General features: G+C 45.2%; 1 protein-coding gene across 1 annotated transcript; it reads left to right on the top strand.

Annotated features, from left to right (window-relative positions):
- The first annotated feature begins 4,918 nt into the window (after positions 1–4,918).
- On the top strand, positions 4,919–10,576 carry irx2a (iroquois homeobox 2a). Its single transcript, XM_029130175.3, has 3 exons — positions 4,919–5,683; positions 6,699–7,104; positions 7,798–10,576. Exons 1-3 carry the CDS (start codon positions 5,444–5,446, stop codon positions 8,721–8,723), a joined length of 1,572 nt encoding a protein of 523 aa, XP_028986008.1. The 5' UTR covers positions 4,919–5,443; the 3' UTR covers positions 8,724–10,576.
- Positions 10,577–16,082: the final 5,506 nt, after the last annotated feature.

The following is a 16,082-nucleotide window of genomic DNA, read 5'->3' as shown; positions in this document are numbered from 1 at the left end:
CCCTGCGCATACATTATATGTCAGCATGGCCGTCATACTGTTAGCTTGTCCCAACTGTACAAAGCCACCCTCATTCAGTTGTACCTAACCAAGGTCAGCCTGGATTAGCCGCTAGTAACCCTATCAGGTCCGGCACAATGATTACAAAGCCCAGTGACACTGACTGTCAGCAGACTCTTTCTAGGCAACCCTATCTGCTCGACCCTTGGCTGCAGAGCCACCGGAGACGGTTCGTCCGTTTCAAATTGTTCCCCCCTTTTGTGTCTTTTTTTTATTTCACCCCTTTGATTTTCGGTGACTACTGTGGTTCGTCAATCAGCTCCTCTGGATGTGTGTGTGTTTGAAACCAATGCTGCACATAATTCCTATAATTTGTGATTTTTTTTTTCATCATCCTTTCACCAAAGTCAGTTTTTGTACTTGCCTCTATTAAAGCCAACAGCCATCCCATGTACCCCCCCCCCCTCAGAGTTAAGAATAAAGCTTTAAAAGGCAACACTTTACCTGTCGAACTAATTCAAAGTGTCAGAATAAAACACAAAGCGTTTGTGTTTCCTCAACAAGTGCAATCGCCGTCTTTGCACTTCGCTGAGAACTGTTCTCCCAACATCCATGTCAGTTAGCAGCTTGTTAAACAAATCAGACCTAAAGAAAGCGCCGCCGTCTGATTCTGTTAAAAAAAAACACACACACACACACAACTGCGCTGCACACGACAACAACAGCGCTAGCAGCGTAGCGCATTCGAGGCAATGTGGCAAGCGATGTTCTCCACTTCAGCACATCAGAGCCTCGGCCGCCCTAAAGGTACCCGTTTACAAAGTGATAGGGCTCAGGGTTTTTAACTCGGGGCGAGGGGCTGATTTGAAACCCCCTCTGCTGCCAAGCACATGGACGACTGCAGATTAGAGGAGGGTTGGCAGCAGTGGGCAGATGCCAGGCGGGGAGAGAGATGACGGCCTGTCGCCATTCTGCCACCCAACCCCTCACCCAGTACCCCCACACCGCTGACCCCTCCCCCAGTGTGCAAAAACCAGAGCAGAGGAATAAAAAAAGGAAAACCGAGAGGAGCAAGCGATGAGTTGTAGCAGCGTTTTATATCAAAACGCAGCAAAAGTGACACTGTTGTAATGACGGATGCAAATAGACATGTAGTGCATCAGTCTTGTCACTGATCTCGCGGGTTTGGGGAGCTGTTTTGATCACACGCGGCTGACAGTAAGACGGCCCAGCTAACTAAGTTGCACAATGAAAGATCACAATGCAGTTTTCTCTCCTCTCCCTGTGCTCACCCACGCACAGACACACACAGACACACACAGACACACACAGACACACACTGTGTACACGGTTTGGATACTCAGCATTGCTACATCAACCCACAGAGGATAAAAGAGTTTTTGTTTTTTTTTTGTTTTTTTTTTAATCCAAGTGTGGTTAGAGCACATTGAAACCCTCTATTCAACCAATGCACAAGTCTGTGTCCAACAAGTCTACGCGCACAATGGCATATTTGAAAAATGCGATGTTCAAAGAGGCAAATAGAACAAAATGTTTGTTTTTTTTGACAAAGTCAACACACTGTTTGTATAAGTCACAATAATATAGAGGCTGTGTTTACTCTAAACAATGGCCAGACTGTGGCTTTAATCACGCTGCTGTTTCCCGACTCTATTGATTTGACACCAGCTCGATATGACTACATAACTTGTCCATTTCTCTGGCGAACCACTGCACTGTTGTTCATGCACCTACAGGCCTTGATAGTCTCGCACACACACACACACACACACACACACACACACACACACACACACACACACACACACACACACACACACACACACACACACACACACACACACACACTCTGTATCCGGCCTCCAACTATAGCATTGCCCACAGATGCACCTACAAATGAAACACAATACAATTCTCCTGTGAAGACGTGTAAGTTAATAAAGCACAGCAGATCCACAGTAGCTGCACTGAAGACACGCCAGTATGAAAAACATGAAATCAATATTTATTTAGTCGTATGTGTAATAAACTATAGGCATTGCATCAGAGCTTTCTCTATGCAATAAGTAATAATAATCAAGTCCAGGCAGTTTACTCTAACAATAAGGGTTAGCAGTTAGCATTGTCCGAGACTTGATGACGACTGAGACCAGTAAATCTGCTAGTTTTACATTATTCAAGGCCAGAATCTGCTGGGAGGGAATAGAGAGCAAATCAATATCTGTTTTCTTCCTTTATGAAAAATGGCACTTCTTAATTCATGGCTGCAGTAGAGACTTATCACCAGTGAGCTGAGTTAGAAAAATGACTTTCTTACATAAAAAACTATTTATTTATTTTAAATTTGCCTCCACATTAGTAAAAAATGTAGCCGCTAGTTTATTAAAGCAAAAAAGAAGCGAATGTGAAAACTTGAAAAAGTCATTTGTATGTAGTTGGTTGATGCTCTTTCTGTTATATCGTAGTTGTGTACTCTCACCAATGCAACTGTTTTTGTATTTAGACAAATGAAAGTAGAATGAAACATTTTTAAACTAGTTTTATTCCAATAAATGATTTTTTTCTCTGTTTAGGGTCTTTGTGACCTATGTATTTATATGGGCTCCATCTATTTGACCATCCTCTGTCTGTCTATCGGTCTAACGTGTATTTAGTGTGTGTGTGTACTTTATGTGTGCACATGTCTGTGTGCGTGCGTGTGCGTGTGTGTGTGAGGAGCTTTTCCTGTGTCCCGTGTGTCTTCAGCACATTGAGACTAAAATACCGTCGGAGCTGAAACTGAGACCTGGAATGCACTACCGTGGATTCACAACACTCACAGTTAAACACCTTCACAGGCCAACAGGTGCACTTCCACCCTGACAGTGTGTGTGTGCGTCACGTTTATACATGCGTGTGCTTACACACTGGCAATTATCAGTGCCATACACTTAACAGTTTCAAACGCTGAAGTGAAAACATTAAAATGAAACACTCACACATTATGTCCCTCACCCAGTAATGGCACTGTACTAATGGCCAGCCTGTGGCCTGTGTGCAGAGGAGACAGTGCCCCCTGGTGTGGGCCGAACAGAATTCCCAGACAGCCGTATCTTGACCCAATCTATACCGAGTGCAATTATTCACTCTTCTGGGATCGATTTGTCGTGTCTGAAACGATACACCACCTAAAATGCCCCTAAAATACACAAACCACTTCCTGTGTAGCAGACAGACTATAAAATAATTCAGATTATACATTTCATCATATCTCCAAAAACACATTTAACTTTCGTGCTTTAAAAACTGCAAAATTCTACATCTACAGTAAATATGTTGCCATATGACTGAATGGTCATAATTATTACACACTAACATTGTATACACTGCCTTTGAACAAACCACTCAGCTGATATTTACGGCAAAAAGGTTCTAGTACAAATTATTACAACAGTGGAACTTAATATAGTCATTCACACAAAATTTTGAAAGGAAAATTAAATACAGCAGCAGATAAATCCCTGCAATGTTGATACCAGTAACAAGCCTGTATCATATCACACTCAAGTGACTGATAGCACTGTTTTAGCATATGTATTTAGTCACAACATAACGATATAATAGTTACAAAGCTCTGCAGCTATTTCTTGGACATTTCTGTCTGTCCTGCTTTATTTTAAGATGAGTAAACCATAGAATGCAACAGATCTCTCAAATTGTTGCTCCAGCCATGTTTTAGTGCATCCTTTTATTTAAAATATTGCTAATGCTATTCACCCTCATATTGTCCATTATCGATGAGGTCTAAATAGCGATTAACATTATGGGTTGTATAAATCAGGCTTCAAACGCACTGCTTTAGTGTATCTATTACACTAAACTCATTAAAGCCCTGTACAGCAATGTAAAAGGATACAAGGCCCTTTTTGTATAATACAATATGTGCATGTATTTAGGGCCTGTGAATAAATTAGCCCTTCCTGTGAACAGGCGAGCTAAATTGTTCCTGTTTAAATTGTGCAGTTGTTGACAACGCTGCCAGACCACACTGCAGTGAAGGAACAAGCCCCTGATAGATGGATACATTCACTGGGGTGAATACTGATGAGGATGACTGTTAGTCCGCTCTTCCTCTAAACAGTTGGCACCTTGGCTGCCCGTTTCAGGTGTCGGGTTCCCTCCACGCTGCGCTGTATCGCTTGTCTCCGACAGAGGTCATAATGGCCGTAATCACAATAATAAAGGACAAGGCTGTTGTCGGTTTTGTCTTTTTGCGTGCGGACGAGTCCGGGGGCGCAGGCGAGGATGCGCTGCGGCGGAGACAGGTGGGCGCTCGCGCGCGGGTGGCGAAGGCGCGTCGTCAGGAAACTGCCAAACTCGCCGAAAACCAGAGCGGTCACGCGGGAGTGGACTCGGCCCGGTGTCTGTGGCGTTAGAGAACACGCCGCCCCCCCCCCCCCCCCCCCCCCCCCCGCACCACGCGACAATTAGTTATCGTTCCCGGTGAATCTTATAATAAGAGCTTGTGTGCATTGAGTGGTGGGAATGGAGGAGCCGGATACGCCTCCCACAGGCCGGAGCGCGCACACGCGCCGGCGTTCACGGACGTGTCCGCGTTGGATCGCTGGACTGACGGAAGAATTAGCTGCAAAGAGAGAGAACGGGACATTTTATACTCGCTCTCTTTCCGTCTCTCTCCTCCCTCTTACACAAGTTTTGGTCGGACTGACGCGATGTGCCATCAAATAATATTCTTAATATATTCCCCCCTCGCAGTCAGTCTGTCTTGTAAAACTTAATATATATATTTATTATAATCTTTTTTTTACCACAACTTATGTGATAAAAAAATGCTCACTTTTATTTTTGATAACTCCAAAATGGGAAACTTGCACCATTTAGGCATTTGCTATTTTATTTAGGGGTGTATATATTTATTATTATTATCATTATTATTATAAGGTTCTACTCTGAGCTGCAGTAGCCTTCTGAAGATGAGATACTTTTGTTTTTTTGCAGAGTGGAGTCCTGGTTTTGTTTCCAGTCTCCATTTCTGAGGCAGAAGGGGGCGTGGATGGGATATTCAGATGAGCCGGAGTGACAGCTCCGGTTTCTCCCAATGCTCTGTGCTTCTGAAACTCCACTGGCTCCTTCCCTCCTAACTCCTCACTTCATAGTGCTGCGTACTAAAAACAACGGACGCTAGGGGATCAAGACGCACGCCACATTGCCTCTATGTGGGCACATTAACAGATCTTTCGGGGTTTTTTTTCCCAATAAGGGGGCTGCGGTGGGAGGACTTTTTTTTTTATTTTCATTGTCTGATGACTGTTTGCACGGCTGATTATTGACTTGATTGTTTATTATTTTGGCTGTTGTTCCCCGCCGCCCTGCGCGTCCTTTCCTCCCTTTTTGGAATCGGCGACCTGCACCGCGATCTCCAATGTCCTATCCTCAGGGTTACCTCTACCAGCCTCCGGGCTCTCTGGCTCTTTATTCGTGTCCGGCTTACGGGGCTTCTGCTCTGGCGGCTCCGCGCAATGAAGACCTGGCGAGGTCGTCCTCCGGCTCAGCCTTCAGCCCGTACCCCGGATCGGCCGCTTTCTCCGCCTCGGCCGGCGCAGGCTTCTCCAGTCCGCTGTCATACTCCGCGGACCCGACCACGGGATTCCCGTCATACATGGTAAAAAGACTCGACTTTATTTGCGACGCGTGGCCGAGTTAAAGGCGTCGCTCGGCGGTTTGAAGTGCTATCAGGTAGCGCGTGCGGAACTTTTCCATCGAGGGCGTTGGAGCCAATTCGGTGGCTCGGTCGCGTCGTTACTCTGTCAGTCCAGACTCATCTACGTGGGATTTTAATCATTAGTTAAAACCGAGGCTTAACACTTGACTGAGCAGCTGTAGTTATGTAATAGCGAACGCCGTGTGTTTTTTTATATCTGCTGAGAAGTAATAGAATATAACACAAACACAACTCCTTCGTCCACGGCGCTCGTAAAAAAGGCAGCAGCCGATGAAGACTCTGAATTCACCCGAAGTTTAACAAAGCGAATTTCAACGTATACAGCGCGACTCGCGCAGCTCACGTCACAGGGCGCTTTAATCGTTTAGGGAAAGGTGCATATCAAGTGATTCGCTAATGGGATTTGTAATGCTGCAACAAAAAAAGAGCAGATATGTTAACACATCGATCTGCCACAGCAAAACAAAAAAAGCAGCCGCCGAAAGAGCACGAGCCGGTTAATAGGTGATCACGGAAAATTGAAATTTCCTTTTTACTGTCCTAAGTGCTGCATAACGGCAGCTCTGTTATTAGTTAATCTGATAATGATCTGAGCCATTAGTCTATGCATTTGCTGCGGCCTTGCTTTTATTCACCGTGTCTTTACTGCCCCTGGTTGCAATTACGACGATTTTTAAATCGTGTGAAGGGATTCGACAAATTAGGCATAACGTTCGAGATATTAAAATCCCGATAGTTTAATCTTATTGGCAGGTAATTGGACCAAATACATTTTACTAACTATATTTTATTATTAAACTAAAAGTGAGAAGTGCTTCCCACTTATATATGCAACAGAATTATACCGATTTTAGTAAATGAAACTATATGAGGTTGCTTCTTAAACTTATATCGTTATGGCTCAAATCCACTGTACAGCACATGGCGTGTGACATTCTCCCCAACTTCTCCCCAGAGCTCTCCTTATGACGCGCACACTACGGGCATGGCAGGCGCGCTGAGCTACCACCCATACGGGAGTCCGGGCTACCCCTACCAACTCAACGACCCGGCTTACCGCAAGAACGCCACCAGGGACGCCACGGCCACCCTGAAGGCCTGGCTGCAGGAGCACAGGAAGAACCCGTACCCGACGAAGGGCGAGAAGATCATGCTGGCCATCATCACCAAGATGACGCTCACGCAGGTCTCCACGTGGTTCGCCAACGCCAGGCGGAGGCTGAAGAAGGAGAACAAGATGACCTGGGCGCCCAGGAACAAGAGCGAGGACGAGGACGAGGAGGACGGAGACGGAGAGAGGAAGGAGGTGGAGCGCTCCGAGAAAGCGCTGGATAACAGCGAGGCTTCAGCGGAGGATGAAGGTGGGGTGTAATGTGGCGACAGCCAATGATCCATTTGACGGTTCAGAGTAGGATGGGGGTGAGGGAAGGGCTGGAGGTTGTCTTTATTTACTGCTCAACTTATTTTAGTCGAATGGAAATAATTAAATTAGCGCAAGTTAGCCTGTTCCGAAACAAATAATACTAAAGAGGTTTTCACCTTTTTACGCAGTATTTGATTGCGTGTATTGTTTTAATTAGTTCCCGGATGCGTTTATATGTTGGTTTTTTTTTTTTTTTTTTGGAAAATGTGGTTTTAAAATTGAGCACTATAGCACGTGACCTTGTTAAGCTAAACACTGTATTTACTCAAACGTGACTAACAAGCGGTCACGGGCAAAGTGGACACTAATGCAGTCACCAGTGAAGTAGTGGGACCAACACACTGTTGCTGTTATTTTCACGATGACGTTTGTAATAAACGTTATTGTACAAATGTGTTTTAATCAAAGCATGACAGGTGCGCCAATTAATATTAATAATTATTGTAATTAATACAACAATTATCACATATATTAAAGTTTATCTTATTTATTTTGAATACAGACAGTCGTGAACAACAGTTTGATTACAAAGATAAATGATCTTACAGAATACATTTGTCAGTTATTTCTCTTTTTTTTTTTATTTATTTTTTATTTTTAAAACAATATTTGAACTGCTCTTGTGTCTCAGGTATCAGCCTGCACGTGGACACCCTGACGGACCACTCGTGCTCGGCAGAGTCTGACGTGGAGAAAGTCAGCTGTCGCGTGGGGGAGCTGGGCTCCGACCGAGCCGGCGACAAATGCGACGAGGACGACGACGACGAGCAGAGCCACGACTCGCGGCTGCCGCTGTCGCCCAAGTCGGTCACGTCGTCGCCTCTAACGGGAGTGGAAGCGCCAATTCTCAGCCATCACCACCACCATCACCACCTCCACCACCTCCACCACCTCCACGGTCAGCGCGAGGATCTGGCCCGGAGCCTCGTCAACAGCAGCAGCGGCAGCAGCGGCGGCATCAACGCCGCCAAATCGTCGCCGTGCCTTGACGGCGGGGCTCCTTCCGGGGCTCCGCAGAACCCGACCGTCAAACCCAAGCTGTGGTCGCTGGCGGAGATTGCTACCTCGGACCAAAAGCAGCACCATCAGCAACAGCAACCGGGGCGGCCCGGGCAACCAAGCTGCCCCTCCTCCAGCGGCGGCCTCCTCACTCCCCCCGCACCTTCCACCACCTCCCCGGCCGCTAGTTCCCCCTCTCTCTACCCGCCCCCATCCATCCTGGGAAGACCTATTTATTACACTTCCCCCTTTTATAGCAATTACACAAACTATGGCAACTTCAGCCCCCTGCAGGGCCAAGGGATCCTGCGGTACACTAATTCATCTGGAGTGAGTCTGGCTGCTGCCGCCGCCGCCGCCGCCGCCGCCGCCGCCGCTGCAAACGAGGGTCTCAGCTCCTCTCACCAGGCTCTGGAATCGAGCACAAACCCCAAACAGAGGCCAGACTCTCCCCTCGTTAAACATAACCCAAACCAGATTGTTGTTGTCGAGCAGCAGCAGCAGCAGCAGCAGCAACATTTCAGAGCTGCAAATTTAGAGGCAAAGAAAGGTACGTAATAACACGAGGCGGTACCAAAATAATAACAATTTTTGAAAGCTTATTTAATTCAGTGTTGAATCTTAAGATTGTATTTTTCTTAAACGAGGATCACTTCGAGTTGGATGTTGAAATATTTCATTTTTTTCCAATGCAAATCACAACGTTTTTTCTTTTGCGTCACGTTCACGTGTAGTTTTCGTGACTAGTTGCTAAGGACACTTTTCTTTTGTTTTGGTTCAACAAACTTTTTTTTTCAAGCAATCTTGCACGAGGAACAAGCGCTACTATCAGTGTTCACTTGTTTTAAAATGACTAATCTATAGTGTTAAATATGTCACTAGCAATTATTTTTCAAGACAAAACAAAAGAGCGTGTAGGTTGTCTTCTAATTCGTATTTAATGCACTTAATTTCCCAAAAATAATTAATGTATAATTGTTCTTGTTTTTAGTTTTTGTCTCAATCATATAGTTTTTTTTCTTTAATTTTCATAAAGTTCGCATTAACTGTAGAGATATAATTTTAAAAGGTCCACTCTCAAACAAATATGCAACAGCGGACAGCTAAAGTAAAAAAAAAAAAAACAAGCCCATGAAGGACAGGTCTCAAATCAGCCTCAACACGCACACGCACGCACACGCGCACGCACAGAGGCAGCCTGTCAATCCAGTAAGCAAAGAAATGTTGCCATAGCTTTGAGCAGGAATTCTATTTTTAATGTTTCCTCTCTGTGTGTATGTGTGTGCGCGAGTGCGTGTACGCGCACGCGCACAGCGGGCCCCCAAACCTTATCTCTCAGCTTAGGATAATTGCAATTACACAAGGTCAGCCAAAACGCAAACAAACCAGTTCGTTTGCTCCGCGCAGTCATCGTGCAACTTCACATCTTCCGGTGTCACACGCAGGTGGACGCGGCGGTTCCTCTCCCCGCGCGCACCCAAAGCTTTTCACCAGTAATTAGGCAGTGGCTTCTTAATAAGCACTTGCGGAACAGGGCTGCTGGGGACAGAGGCAACCTGACAAACTGCGCTTTCCAGGGTTTGTGGAGGACGCCGCTCGTTTGATCGTGTGGGGTTTGTTTTATTTCCATGCTCTGCAGGTAGGTGTCACAATTGCTTTGACTATGAAGCGAGAAAGGACACCACCTTTTGAGTCTCACGTTTTAACCCCTAACCTTTGCTCCAAACCGGATCTAGTGCCACCATTTAGTGGGAATAAACGCTGCTACCGCTTCCTCAGCTCACACACGCTCTACAGCACACGTTGTGATATTATTATTATTGTATTATTTCACTTTATTTTGATTCATTGTTGGTGTTTTGCTGGTTTGAAAACGATCTCCCAGTATATGTGATTTACATGTTATTTCTCAGGTTCCTATAGTTTGCTTATTTGCCATGGTATATTATTTTAATAACCTATATATTTACGTGTGAAAATAATAATTTGGCCTTTCTGTGAAACCATATTTGTGAAAGGAGTTGTCTTGGGACGCAAGGCGGACGGAACTGAAGTGAACTTGAGGACTTCTAAGTGGAATAGCCTACATTTGATATTTATTTTTTTAAATGAGGGCGAAATGATGCCTATAATTTATGCAAGTTGTATTGCAAAAAAATGGGAAACTGACATCGTCTGTTTGTTTTGTAAATATATATATATATATCTATATATATATATATAGATATTATGGGCGGTTTTTATTTCAGACGCATTTGGGAAAAGCTACAATCTTGTTATCAGGAGTACTTTTACTAATTTATATCTTTGAATGTAAATAAAATAAAACGCGCTGGTATAGATACACTGGCGCGGTATGACATCAGATATTCAAAAAAAAAGAAGATATTAAACTGATTTCCCAAATATTACATGCATCTCGAGGAGTCATTTTATTTCCATTCGCAACTCAGCTGTTCAACGCGGGAGTCTTTTATTTTTTTTTTACCATTTTACGCGCTCTTATTTTGCCAGTCAAACGCAGATGGGAACGGCGTGATGAATCTCGCTTTTCATAAACATTATGAGTTTTCACAGATTGCGCAATCCATTCTTTCTAAATGGCCCATCATTTTCTTTTAGAGCCTCATTCTGCTCAGGGAATCTGTTTCGGCTACATATTCATGACCTTGATTGGGATAAATGACGTACTTATTTCATTTTTCTCCACTTTTCCTCTCTAACCTCGCCCTGCCACGCATTTATTTTTCAGTGTGATTAATACAGCCGTGGGACGCATCGGGCATTATGGGCTCCCAGCGGGCCGGTCCCTGGAGCTTTTTAGCCTGGTTCAGCATGGGTCAGCCCTGCCTGCTTCATTACGGCACGGCATTGAGCAATCTATAAAAGTCTATCTAAGCATCTGCCAGCGCCAATGGGCTGTGTGATAGGCCCTAATCGGACAGACTTTCCCCTGCTTTTCATCAAAGCTTGGTTAATATGGCACCCAAACACAGCTAATTAAACAATAATAACTAGATTATTATTATTATTATTATTATTATTATTATTATTATTATTATTATTATTATTATTATTATTATTATTATTATTATTTCTCCCTGCTGTGGCCTTATACTCTATGACACACTCAAAAGATCAAATATCTGATACTCCATCCTTGGGAGAAGAGGCCTCCACCATCACTTCCAGCCAGACTAACAGCTTATCCTTCATTTTCCAGTTGAATTTGAGCTTGAGTGTCGTCCAGATCTCAGGAGACTCCTTTTCACCTTGGTTTTCCGTCTCCCCCCCCCTTCATCCAAGGAAGTGATGTTTGCCTGCTGATGTAGTGCAGACTAAACTCAGTTAACCCACCGCTTGGTGACTTTGACGTCTTCAAGACACACATTTGCAGCATCTCCTACAGATAGACACGTGATAAAAGACTATTCTTTGCGTTATGAAGTTATTTTCCTTTGGTTTAAATTCAGTGTGTCCCTTTTGATCGCCACTACCTGAAACTCTACCTCGCTGACAGAGATGATGAAGCTCGCGGACGCTCTAGCCCCTGGCCAGCTCCTTCTTCTTCAGCCCAAATGCCTAAATTAGGAGCTGATTTATTAAAATGCATGCTTTATTCACAGGTGGGCTCCCCTGGGGGCTCAGCACTGTTGTCAAATAGCACCAGAGGCACTCTCCAAAGCACACAGGGGCCCTGCCTCCCTTTCTCCAGCTACTTTTCTCACCCGCTGCTGCTCCCTCCAAATGTCAACATTTGTTCTCAATAAAAAGAGTCATTGTTTCTGAGAGCGGAAAAAAAAAAAAATTGCTCAGCAAACGGCCGCCTTTGAACACATGAAAAGAAACTTCCACCCCACCTCTTTGTTTGATTGAGAGCTACGGCAGGTGAAAATGGGAGCAGGGCGTCCATTACACATGACAAAGCTCAAGCTGTGAAGCCTGTTATGAAACGATTGTGACTCGGCGCTACAATTAGCCGCACATGTACAGAAGTACAACTACTGCTATTGAAGGACCTGCTCTTTGCCGCACACTTGTTAAACCATTGCCAGAAGAAGCCCACAATGGCCTCGGCTCAGCCTGGATGCTGATAGTGAAGGGCAACGCAGGCACTTTCCTGCACTGTGGAGTCTGAGGCCTCACTATGAGTCCTTACTCCACTGTGAGGCATCAGTTTAAAGTCATCTGGCCATTTATTGCATATCAAACACAGTAATAATCCCATCATATAGATTTCCAACAGGGGTGTGTTCATCCATGTTAAGGACTAGTTGTCATTGAAAGCTAAACTGATGCTATCTGCCGGCTTTACGTGGGTGTAGACTGGAGAGCGAGTGGATCGTCCCTGTTATCAATGATTAAATAAGCAGCTCATATATGCTGATAATTCACGGGCTCTTTGTGTCCTTTATCCTCCCATCAGCTCTTTCTCCTCTAAAATGCCTCGGGCACTAATCTGTGATGCACACCCGTGTGTTTCTCCGGCAGGAAGTGAACGCTGGTATAAGTTTGTCATTGTTCTTCAGGAATGGAAATAAAACAATGCACTGAACCTGTAGAAACCCCGTGAACTAGTCCAGATACAAGTACTTTAAAGCAAAGGTGACACTGACGGGAATGTCGCGCATGTGCAAATAGACAGAAAATAAAAGTGCTTGTTAAATGTTAGTGATTCAGTAGGTTAACCGTAAGTAGCTGCAGTGTTCGGGGAAGAGCCGCAGACGACAAAGTGGCAAACAAATCAAGTACAGGTGTGGCTAATGGCACACATCAAAGTGGGGCGAGGGGCTTTAAAAGGAGGCCGGGGTCCCGTCCCCTCGTAAAGGTGTCAGATGAAATGCCGCGCGCCCCGGATGATCAAGGGGAGTAAACTGTGACGTGCGCCCACGCCGGCGGCCGCGTGCGCCGCCCGCACACACTCGGACCCGGAGACGCTGGCGTTTGCCCACGCCGCGCGCCGGGACCGGGCCATTAGGAACCCTGGCTTCCACTCCTAATTGACAGTTATGGCGAGTAAACGCTTCAGAGTCGCGGCCTGCGCTGTTTTCTTGGGAGGCCGTAAATCAGGCCAGAAAGTGGGAGCTGGTCGTCGCGAAAAGCTCCAGTAAAGCTGGGTGTAAAAGGTGAGGCACAAACGATACGCGGTGCGGCGCAGTTTATGGAACTATTAGCGAGATTAATGCTGGCCTGGAGTGCATGCGTGTGCGTGTGTGTGTGCGTCTGCACACACACACGCACAATGCAACACACAGAATTGTTTAGTGTGTGAATCTACACTTTGGAACCTTTTGTCCTTGTGGCACAGTAACTTTTTATTACACACAATCACTGAGTCTCATATATTTAACCATCATTTATTATTAAGACAGATATACAGTGATCCCATCATATTCCATAATGTGTGGAAGATCACATCAACATCACATCAACTAAAGACTTGTGCTTTAATTATTCAATTATATTTATCATTATATGAAAAAAGAATTAGAGGAAAACTGATTTGCAGCTACAGTGTAATAACAATTTGTGTATATATACGTTGATATTTAAAATATATGCACCATCAGCCTGGTACATTTCCAACCAGTCAGACGAATACAATGCACACATGAAACAGCATCAAAGGCATGTAAATACCGAACATGTAAACGTATGTAAAAACGTTTAACTTTACCTTTTGCAGCACTTTTGCATACAGTGATGTGCAGTGCGGCCTCATATTAGTTATGTATGCGTGGCAATATTTGTATATCTACACTACAGGAAATTCCTCCCAGCACTGTGATGAGCTCAGCGCAGCTGCAAGGAAGTAATATTCCAACTAAAAGACACAAATGTCGCCGCTGTCATTCAGTAAAACCCATTGTGCCCAGCATGAAAACCTAAACTCCAGCATCTGCCACCGAATTCAAACACGCCTCTCAGTGACAGATCGCGTCCCATTGTTTCAGCCATGTAAACCAGCACGAGCTCTGGCATCTGATCCAATGAACTCGAAGATCCACCCGTAAATGTGCAAAGTAAGGAGTCTAACGCAATGTTTTGACAGTGTTAGAAGGATGAGGAGCCGCAAAGCCAGTGAGATACTTCGCAGGTGCACAATCGGCTCAAATGTGAGATCATGGTGATATCAGGGGATCCTCAGGTCCAACCACCTACAGTGCAGGCTTCACACATGACAGTGATTAGCCTCTATTTTTAAAAAGACTGAGATTCAGTTCATGAAAAAAATGCCTGATGTCCCATTTTATGTAAATTCTTTGATGTCTCTGTGGTCGGCAACTTTAACATGTGCATTTCTATTAACTCCACAAGGTCAAACTCCAAGTTCAGTCTAAATGAAACATAATCTTCAAGTCTTATTCACTAATGTTCCACATCTCTAACAGCAAACACCCCCCTCCCGTCCTCTGCTCTTGAAACCTCCAACTGTAATTCTCCTCTGCTCTAAATAGGGTTATTCCCCAAGAGGTGGGGTGGGGTACTTTGATGGGGGAAGACACGGAGACTACACTCCCCTGCTCCTTCTCTTCCTCTCTCACCCACTCCCTTCCTCCCTCTTCCTCTCTCCCAGGACAATCCTCTTTCGACTCCCTGCCCACACAGGAATATTAGTCTTATTGCATTTAATCACTGAATCCTCACACCCAAAAGATTTCAATTCATTAAAGGCACTCAGATATTCAGGCCAGCTGCTTCCTGGCGACTGGCTAAAGACAAGGTGGAGACAGACAGGCTCAGTGTGTGTGTGTGTGTGCGTGTGTGTGTTCTCTCTCCCTCTCTCTCTCTCTCTCTCTCTCTCCTTTTCTCTATGGAGACTGGGCAACCCAATCCTCAGCAATGTCCTGGCTGTGCTCAGCACAATTCAGCGACAGCTATACCTAATCACACTACACAGAGGCGGTTCTGCTTATACTGTGCGATTCTGCGTGTGTGCGCTTGAGGTGAAGGCACGTGTGTAAACGTGACAGCCGTATAGACACACAGCCGTCCGCGCACGCACCGAACGCGCACGCCGAGCTCTGCGAGCGGCTTTAAAACGAGAGGCCATTGATCCCTTCGCAAGCGAGCGAAGCGGCTTACATCTTTCTGTTACAGAGGATTGGAGGTGCATTCTAATACAATTATGCTTATGAAAAAAAAGTGCCTGTACAGGAGGAAGGAGGCGGCGCCGCCACGGCATCCGCTGCCGCAGGCAGACGTATAGAGAAAGGGCAAAATGAGTGGAACAAGGCCATTGTCGCGCGGTTCGGAGGAACGCGGACGATTACGTTTGGCGTCCGGGACCAAGCGAATTGTGGCTCCTTTCATTGTATTGTGTTGTGTTGGTCATGTTTTTGGAAAGAAGGTTCTTCTTTTTTCAGAGCAAGGACACATGTGAGGCAAGAGAAAGGGATTGTGTCCCTGCACATCATCATGCTCTGGACATGTGGCTCTGTGTGTGTGTGTGTGTGTGTGTGTGTGTGTGTGTGTGTGTGTGTGTGTGTGTGTGTGTGTGTGTGTGTGTGTGTGTGTGTGTTTTATGCAGAGTATACTCCACAGACCAGATGGCTGCAGAGTGGCTTAGGAATCAATATTTAAGGGGAAAACATACCAACAATGCATCTGCATGTGTTTGCTGTACCCCTGTGATAAAATATTGACTCTCTGGTTTTTGCAAGAATTATCGGCTGTGGTCAAAAATAGGATTTGCAGCTTAGCGGCCTGTCGCTGCTTTGTGCAAGTGGTGATGACGGCTACACATTCGTGTCAAATGTGGATGTAGACAGGCCGTGCGGATGTTTGTCATGAAATACTGCCACCAACAGCAGATGTCAAAGCGTGTTGCTGGCAGTTGCTGTTACTTCTGTTTGAATGAGCAGAAGTGGAGGAAAGGAGCAGGAGAGAGGGAAAGACGCCGCACTCGACTGTTCC

Source organism: Betta splendens, chromosome 16, assembly GCF_900634795.4.
Source record: "Betta splendens chromosome 16, fBetSpl5.4, whole genome shotgun sequence".
NCBI classification, from domain to species: Eukaryota; Metazoa; Chordata; class Actinopteri; order Anabantiformes; family Osphronemidae; genus Betta; species Betta splendens.
Note: the sequence above shows the minus strand (reverse complement) of the source record. Positions and strands in the feature narration are given on the sequence as shown.

Excerpts from the sequence above, each read along its gene's own strand:
- irx2a (XM_029130175.3), top strand. The coding sequence starts at position 5,444 with ATGTCCTATCCTCAGGGTTACCTCTACCAGCCTCCGGGCTCTCTGGCT. Across the intron at positions 5,684-6,698 it reads CGGGATTCCCGTCATACATG|AGCTCTCCTTATGACGCGCA; the intron begins GTAAAAAGACTC and ends ACTTCTCCCCAG. Across the intron at positions 7,105-7,797 it reads GGCTTCAGCGGAGGATGAAG|GTATCAGCCTGCACGTGGAC; the intron begins GTGGGGTGTAAT and ends CTTGTGTCTCAG.